The sequence below is a fragment of the Pygoscelis adeliae genome, unplaced genomic scaffold (assembly GCF_000699105.1).
Source record: "Pygoscelis adeliae isolate BGI_AS28 unplaced genomic scaffold, ASM69910v1 Scaffold36, whole genome shotgun sequence".
Taxonomy (NCBI): domain Eukaryota; kingdom Metazoa; phylum Chordata; class Aves; order Sphenisciformes; family Spheniscidae; genus Pygoscelis; species Pygoscelis adeliae.
In genome coordinates, this window is record NW_008824934.1 from 3,536,296 (window position 1) to 3,545,321 (window position 9,026).

At 54.2% G+C, this 9,026-nt stretch overlaps 1 protein-coding gene across 6 annotated transcripts in view; it reads right to left on the reverse strand.

The window, feature by feature from the left end:
- Positions 1 to 9,026, reverse strand: part of CASZ1 (castor zinc finger 1) — a 243,234-nt gene that overhangs the window by 49,129 nt on the left and 185,079 nt on the right. For all 6 annotated transcript variants that reach the window (XM_009325209.1, XM_009325207.1, XM_009325208.1 and 3 more), the window contains one exon: positions 739 to 1,308. In XM_009325209.1, the coding sequence (XP_009323484.1) occupies positions 739 to 1,264 (526 nt within the window). In that variant the 5' untranslated portion in view covers positions 1,265 to 1,308. The remainder of the gene's footprint in view (positions 1 to 738; positions 1,309 to 9,026) is intronic.

Sequence of the window (9,026 nt, forward strand, 5' to 3'; positions counted from 1 at the left end):
CACCCCCTCCCTGGCGCCTCTTCCCGGAGCCGCCCTCCGCCTCGGGTCCCCGACAGTCCCCGAGCTTTCGCAGGTGGCCGCGCCGGACCTGCCCGCGGGCAGCCGGACTGCAGCATGCACCGGGTTGAAATGCACGATGACTTACTGGCTTTGCCCCCCTCCAGCCCTGGGCTCTCATGGTCAACTCTGATCTCGGGGTTAATTATCATCGCATAAGATGCAACATGTGGGCATGAGTGTGTTTACACAACCCTGCCTGCAATGAAATGCACTGCAATGCACTGCACAGCCGGTGTGTGTGTGAATACGCTGCAGAATCCACCTGGGATTTGCCACAAGGGCACTCTCTGCTTCCCCCCCGCCCCTCCGTGCAGAAATACATGACCAGGAAACCAGCATGCCCCACAGCTATCTCCATCTGAAGAGTGTGAAGGAGTCTGCGGAGGGGAGATCTACTCCTATCAAGGGATCTATGGTCTGGAAAGAGCCATCCAGCCACATCCACCCCAACAAACCCCCCTCTCGGGAAGGGGAGGCTGAAGCAGAGGCAAACTCAGCACAGTCCCAAGAGCAAAATACCAGGCCTCTGCAAGGGGATTGGGGCTTTCACCCTCCTCCTTGGCTGCCAGATGCAGACAGTATCTAGCATGGACACACAGCAACAGCTTCGTCTGTCCCACAGAAAGCGCAACCGTGAAGCTGCCCCACACAGGGAGGTGGAGGGGGCAGAGGGCTTACCTGAGGCGGTTCCTCCCCCCAGCTTGGAGCCTGTCTCGCCACTGGAGGACCGGTAGGCATCGTCCTTCGAGGCCGGCCCGTCTGAATCCCTGTCATCCAAGAAGTTGCCATCCTGTGAGCCCCTCAGAGTGTCTGCCTCGTCCCCGTTATCTTCCTCGTCACTGCAGCCCTTGGGCTGCACCATGTAAACCCCTTCGGGGGGCACCTCCGCGCTCTCAGCGCCCTTACATTCCTTGCCCTCTGCTCGCCCCAGCAAGGGCTCCTCGTTGTATTCCCCGTTCACCCACTTCTCGATCACCTCCCTCCTTTTGTCCTCCTCGATCTTCTGCACACGGCTGAGTCCATCTGAAAACTCTGTCCCCAGCTCCTTGGTCCCAGGCTGAGGCAGGTCCTTGTTGCTGCTCTCCCGCTGCGGCCCCTTGTCCGCTCGCGCCTGTTCGGCTCCCCCGTGGTCGAAGACGACCTGGCGGCTCAGCTTGGCACAGATTGCATTTAGCTTCAGGCCGCCTTTGCGCTTGGCAGCCATTGTGGGTTTTCCTGAGGTTGCGTCAGTGCATATAGTTCTTTCAGCTGGAAAAAGAAAGGGGAAAGAAGCAAGGAAGGGCATTAGTGGGATCAGACAACTTGAACCCAAACAGCAAACGGCTGGTCCCAACCCAACGGGCCTTCAGGCATGGCCAGTGTCATCCTCTGAAAGGTGGGACTGCCATCTGTTTCCTAAGCTCTGAGTGAAAGCCCAGCCAGGAGAGCCCACTGAGAGGCATGCTCTGAACCTGCTGGTACCAAAGGATGCCACTGGCCTCAAGAAAGAGGCACGTATTTATGCTGGGACTGAACTGGGCTCAAAAGGCCCCAAACATCTCAAGCAGGTGAACATGGTATGGACCAGCCTTTGCTCCTGGCTCAGGCAGGATATGAAGTTTATTAAAAGCCTGACTTGCTCTCTCCTTCAGACTGCAGCACCACCTGCTTTCAGGTCCCCAGCTCCATCCCAGATGTGTTGGCTGCCAAAACCACACCAGCCAGTAACTGCACTCAAGCACCTGTAGCAGGGAGAACAGCTTCCCAAGCCTAACCCTAGGGACGGTGAGGAATTCACTTAATGGGGTTTACGCATAGTCTCAGAGAAGAGAACCAGTATGGACCAGAAAGAACCAGTACAGAGGACAGGAGCCCTGGCAAGTGTGTGCGCCAGAGCACCAGACTGGTGTGTGGCAGTTGTATGGGAGACAATCGCCTTGGGTTGGTATCAGTTGATCAGGCCCCTTTGCCTGCTCTCTGGCTCGCTCTCACACACACAGGAAATTCTGCTCTCACACTTGCCAGCACAATCAGCTAATTAGTGTGGGTTTGTTATTTTAATGTAGTTTATTCATATGTGACAGCTAGTAAAGGAGGGGTAAGAGACAGTGGGGGGAGAAAGGAAGAAGGTAAGGTCTTAACTTCAAGGTCACAGAGAATCTTGAACTAAATGGTCCCTATCACAGAGTCACTCGCATAATTATTGCACCAACAATTAACAAGATTCAATCACAAATAAAAGCAAAAACTGATTCTAAAGCAGCTGCATTGTCTCGTTTCCCTCTTTATTTATGATACCTCCGAGAGACACCCAGACTAAGAAGGGTTAAAGGTCCCAAGGCAAGAAACATGCACACAGCCTGGCTCTTCCCCCAGCATGAAGTGTGGAGGCAAAGCCTGCTCTGTGTCCCAGGGCTCAGGAAGAGCACCTGGTAAAATGCCTGCCGGACACACATGCCACTGGAGTTACTATGGGGACATTGGTGGAGGTCTCTTGGACTTTATGTCATGCTGAAAGAGGGACCCATCACATGGAGAGCGAACAGAAACTGTCTCCAGACCTCGAATGGTGAGAACGGGTTCCTCCATTGCACAGGAGTCCCTTGTGGCAGCTCAGCCCATACCTCCCTGTCACCAGCACAGAGGTGCTGCTCCACAGAAGCACAGTGAGATTAATCAGACCCCCTACAATGCATCCAGAAGCCATCGTGACAGCCCCTAATCCCGTAACATGACAGCCCAATACAAACAGACTGAAACTTTAGACCTGCTGTCCAAGAGCCAGAGAGTGGCTGCTTAGCATAAACTCCTGACAGCTTCAGACACATTTCCGTGTCAAGGACTGCAAGAAAAATAGCCCCCCGACAAATATATCAGCCCCACACACAAAGGGAGGCAAAATGTACTCCTCCACTTTCCAAATGCATGCCCTTCTGGCATCAACACCTACGTGCAATCATGCTTTCATGAAGGGAAAGCACACGTTGCCCCCAAACACATACTTCCCCATCTAGAAATTAGAGCTGTTCAAGAGCTGTGTGTATGCACTGGCACGCTCCATAAATGTAGTCATACACGTAGTGGTTAAAAAGTCCCATCTCCCCAAAATACATTCCTGTACATTTCCCCATGCATTTCCCTTTCACACATTCCCCAACACACGCACACAGTCCTCACGCATACAGATGGGCACAGGCAGACGCCCATGAAGCTGCAAAAGTCTCTGTGTGCTGGCACCTTCCCTTCCCATCACATTCCCACTCTATTTAGGGCAGAAAGTGAAGGCCAATCCTATGCGCAACTGGTACCACAGAGGGAATCTCAGGAGGCTGCTGTGAGCTCCAACTGGAGCCTGGCCAGGACACCTACAGCTCACGCCTGTATGCTCAGGCGAAGGGCCAGCGGAGCCTCGATGGCTGCAGGTGGTTAGGACGATGCCTCCCGCACGGTGCAGTGCCTGCCCAGGGCTGGGGCACCGGGTCAGCACTGAAATCACCAGCACCGCTCTCCCGAATGCTGCCTGGCGATTCCCTGTCCACGTTCTCACGATACCCAGCCCTTCTTAACTGGTGAGATCAGCACTGCTTGAAGCTGGAGATAACTGGGAGGCAGACACACGGCAGCCCAAATCCCCGCTGCCCTCCCCCTTTCTGCAATGAGGGCAGGTCCCATTATTCTGGTCTGGAGGTGAGCAGCCAAGTGCGTGCACCAGCCGGCAAATGAATATATAAATATTTATTCAAAGGAAGAGAGGAACAGACCTTCCCGAGGCTGCACTTGCTGCGTACGCAGCAACTCCAGGGAGCCTGCAACTTGTCTTCCACTCCTGTTCCTGCCTCTTTCCATCTCACACACCCTGGCTTTGCCCCTCTGCCTCCCAGCTTCTGCCCCCCAGCTCCTGCCTTTCCCCTCTGCATCCTTCCTGTCCCTTCTCCTTGTGTTTGGGATTTTTTCTGAGCACAGCAATTCTGCCCTTTAACATTTTGAGAATCTTTTCCTAAAGTTTAAGTTAAGAATAAAGCAAGTTCTGAAAACTTACCTTTTCCCTGATCTATAAAACTAACCCTTCCAGAGACCTTCCTGAGATGGGATTTGCCCTGTAGTACCAGAACTCTTACGTATCTCCATCCCACCTATGCACATACAGCCGCAGGAAATCAGAACTCCCAGCTTCTTCTGCCAACCTTGCAACCAACTCTGCGCAAGCCTGGACACATAATTTCATCTTTCCATTGCCTTATTTCCTTGCCTATGGAATGGGAGGGACATTACCTATATCAACATTTCTGTTCCCCTCTTTCAGTCTGTCCATTTCACAAGTAGAAGGGAAACCCTTCTTACAAAGAAACGCTGAAGATGGCCATCAGGCCAGAGGGGACCAGAGCATCCATGTTTCGTTCCCTTGGGCAGGAGAGGAATTGAGCTGCTGAATGAGGGACCCTCATATCTGCCCGAGATTGGGACTGCCAGGCAGGGAGGGACCCCCAAAGCCAGGCAGGGGCTCCCTCCCCCCAGGCTGAGCTCCCCACCCCAAATCACCCTGTGTCTTCATCACACTGTTTAAAGATTCCAGGCTAAGTAAACATCCCCCTTCATTTTCTTCGTCTAAATAGAAATGTTTTGATTTCGCATCAATCTGAGGAAGCCGTTTATAACTTGAGCCTGTCATACAGACTTTTCATCTCTGCCCAGGACAAACTCTCCCACATGCTCTATTTACACTGAGCACTTCCTCTGAAAACAATGCCACCAGGAGTTTACTCCGCTTGCCCCCTCCCCACACCCTGTGAGGAGACACTGGGTCCCTCTGCTCTGCACCCAGCCCCGTGGCATCTTGAGAGCAAACTTCTCTTTGAAGAAAAGATACGGCTTGCTGCAACCAGGCCTGGAAAGGAGGAAGACAAAACCCGCCTTGCTGTTTTGCTGCCTTGTCACCCCTTGAACTTGCTGCTGACAAGCCCAGGTTGCTGTCCCCACTACCCCTCTTTCCCCCCGGTCCCCATGTGCTGCCAGTGCCCCGTGTGCAGCCCCAGGCTCTCTCCCTCCAGGCAGTCCCCAAAGCAGCACTTTTTCACCCATGAACTCCACGGTGGGGTACTGCCAAGGTGGGCACAGCTTAGATCTGCCTCCCCTCAAGGGAGAAGAGGGGCTACGGGGGGCACACCGTGTGCAGGAACAAAGGGCTTTGCAGCGTGGACAGAAATAGGGCGTCCCAGCCGAGGGGCAAACTGTGCTGCAAAGAGAAAGTCTGCTGGCTTTGGCTTGGGGTCAATGAAGAAACGCACCCCAGTAGAGGGGAGAAAGGGTCCCACTATGAAAAAGTGACATGTGGGAGCTGGATGAACCAGCTGGCATGGGTGGAGGAGAAGGGTCCCCAGCTGTGTGGCAGGAGCTTACTGGTGTGGGAAGACCCAGGGGTGCAGGGGGGACCCCCGCCGGATGGGGCAAGGGCTGAGAAGTGGCAGGAGAGGAGGGGCAGGAGGGCCTGTGCTGTGGGGAGAGGGGTGCTGGCTGGGGAGGGACGATGCGCTGTCACTTCAGAGGGCCGGGTACATCGAACAGATGGAGCTTTCATATTCCTATTGAAGAGTTTTAAGCCCAGCTGAGCAGCTCCGTTCAAGAGGGAGGTCCCAGTGCCAGCTTTTCAGGAGCTGCAAGCTCTCATTCGATTAATTATTAACAGCATTATTTGGGGCGGGGAGGGGGAGGGAAGGAGGGCAGACGCTGCACAGTCCTCTTCTTCTTCAACCACTGTGGTGCAAGCTTGACTGGAGAAACTCCGGCCTGCCCAGGAGCCCCAAACAGGGAGGGCAGGACAGCTCGTTGGCGTGGGGGGTGAGGATGCTGCACGCCAGAGCCTCTTCACACTTGAGCTGCAGTCCCTAAGACGGAGCCAAACCTTCACAGCAGAAGGCCGCTGGGGCACTGGGAACATGCTTCCCCAGAGCAATGCCCTGGCAGTGCCCAGCCACACACGGGGAGGAGGCAGGGAAGGCAGCCAAACACTCAGCCCCTTCCAGAAAGCATTTCCCCTCCAGCACAAAGACTCGTGCATTATCCTAGGCAGGGCCAGGGCAAAAGCAGCAACAGCCCAGGCATGGCCCACAATGTGTGAGAGTGGATTTAGTGTGTGTATTTTCCCCTCTTCAGTTTATCAATAAAACATTTTATTGCTTTTAGCCCAGGAAATGACCTTGGATTAGTGGATGCTGTCTCTTCTGGCTGACCTTGGGGAGTTCACAAAGGCTCTTTAACAACCTCCTCTGCCCTGCAAGCATGGATCCCGCCTGTGCGTGTCTGCGTGAAGCCAGGGAAAGCCCTCGGTGCGAAAGTCGGACCTGACAGGCTCCAGCTCAGCACTGGGCAGGGAGGAGAAGGAGAATCAAAGACGTGGGAGGAGAAATGAAGCGAGCAGCCAGGGCATCCTTACGGAAGCGCTGCCAGCTACACTCCCTGCTTTCCCCGTAGCCGTGAGGGCTCTCCCTACACACCCCATCCATAAACCGCGGAGGAAAAGCTGGGGACTCTGCTCTGGTCCCCATGGCCAGCACTTGTCAGCGTGCAGTCTGCCTGCGTTCAGCACTGCTTGACCTTCTCCTGCCTGACACACTGGCATCTCCAGCTGCACAGGAGGCCACTTTTCTCCCTATTTCCAGCTTCCAGAGCCTGGTTCAACCCTGGCCCAAAGGGGCAGAGATCAGTAGCTGTTCCCTTCAGCGAGCCTGTCCTGCTTCCCTTTGCTCAACCTCCTCAGCTGCAGAGTTAAGCTGCAATTTTCTGGTGACAGTGAGGGGCAGCGTACAGAAACCAGCACTGGGCAGTGAACGACAGAAGATATCCTGAGAGGAGGGGGAAGCGATGGGGCTCTGGAGATGCTGGTGCCCTGCACTGGGGCTGCCAGCCAGCTGAGCTGCTCCCGTTTCCCACCCGGCCACTTTGCTGCTCTGGTGCTGCTGCCAGGGTTTCTCCAGGAGAACAGCTCATGATCACAGGGAGCCCCCCATTTCCCCAAACAGAAAATAGCCACATCATCTCTGAATGGTGTGTATTTTCACTGCAGAAGTGTAATTATGGAGGGGGGGAATAGAACAGGAAAAACCAAGAGGAATTTTCCTCCTCAAAGGAACAGAAACTACAAGCAAAGAGGGCTAGTGCTGAGCTCTAAGCCAGAGCAAGGTTCCCGCACACCACAGGGCAAAGCCTGCAAAGGGTGCTGCAGCAAACGGCACATCACATCAGGCAATCCTCCTTGCTGCCTTCCCCCGTTAACACAAGCCCCCCTTTCCAGCCATGTCCTCTCCCAGTGTCCCCCTGCAGTGTCCCCTAGTACTGGACACAGAGGGTCCCCATCGTCTCCTGCAAACACCCCCAACTCTTCTTGTCCTGCGTGCAGAGGCAACCCCTCCTGGCATCACAGCCACGCAGGCTTTGCCCTGGCATGACAGCCCCCTCCCCGGAGCATGCTCCCAGCCCCCAGGTGCCCGTTTTCTCCAGTCATGTCCTCCTGAAGAGCGAGCCTTAAAGTGTTAACGGCGATTGGTGAAATGGCACAGCAGATTGCTACAATAAATAATTTACTGATATTTATAAATATTCAAATCAGCAGGCTTCAGAAATTGAAAGGGGGGGGCTGAGCTGATGGGGAGGAGGGGTGTTTAGGGAGGGGAGGGGGGGGCTGACATTAATTCCCAGGCTCTCCAAATTCATTTGAGAACTGTTTCTCATTTCAAACAAATATTAAATCTTTTGGTGTCAAGCCTCCAAAATAAAACATCAAATAGAAAGTCACCACCCTCTTGGTGGCCTACGCCTTGTCTGCCATGATGCTGGGTGCCTGTGGCCCTGTCCCCTTGGACAACCAGCCACTGGGGGAACAATGGCAGCCTGCGCCAGCAAGGTGCCCGTGCGAGAGCAGAAGCCCACCCAGCCACACCTGTAACGCAGCCCACCACACCACTAACCATCATCCGAGACAGGAATTCCCATTACTACCACCTACAAGACCTTGCCTTCATCTTCCAGCGGATTTTCTAAATCCCATTGGGAAGAAAGGGCTGAACATCGGAGCAATGGAGGTGGAGCCAGGACTCCCAACTCCACCCTGGGAACAGACTCCCGACTTCACCTTTGCGGCAGAAACGGAGCAGGGGGTCAAGGCTTCTCACTTTCACTCCTTGCTCTGGAAGGGAATTTGGTTTTAGTGATTTAAGCTGGGGATTAAAAGCCAGGAGTGGTGGTTTCCAGCCTGGTTTCCAATCATGATGTAACTGTCAATCTCCCCAGCTTTCTGTGCCTTAGTTTCCCCATGCAGAGGAGGAGGAATGAGGATGATTACCCACCCAGTGGGCTGAACCCAGCCGTGTTTACTCGGTGCTTTGAGATCTCCATATCAGCACTTTGTCACTGTGCTGGATTGTTACCGAGTCTTTTCTACCTCTGAGCATCCTACTGACCCCTTAGATGGCCGAGGGAGATGAGCCTGTGTCCTCCCCTGGACCACCCCATTGGTAACACAAGGCTCCAGCATGGGGTGAATTTCCCCTAGATGAGTAATGGCTTTTCTAATGCACGGGCAGGCTGTCAGCTTCCCTACTCCCAGTGTTTTATGGGTTTAACTGAACGGCTCTGAACTCCCTAGTAAGAAATAAAGTTATCCCTCAGCGTCCCTTCTAAACATTTCACTCAGTGCAAACGGTGTTTAAGAAAAATGAGGACATATTTCTTCTTAAGGATGCAGTATCCCCCTTCAGAGGCCTAATTTATGCCATATATCACTGGCCAGGGAGAGAAAGGCAGCACAGACCTCACACTAGGAGTGAGCTGGCCCAAGCACAGCCCAGGCACAGCCGCTCCTGCTGCAATGGTGCAATGGGCTGCAACTCAAAGTCCTCCAGAGTCTGCAGAGTTCCCGCTGGAGAGCAGGGCCTGGCTGGCAGGCAGCAGAGCAGGACGGACACCTGCTAACACTCAGCACTGCGCTGCCTCCC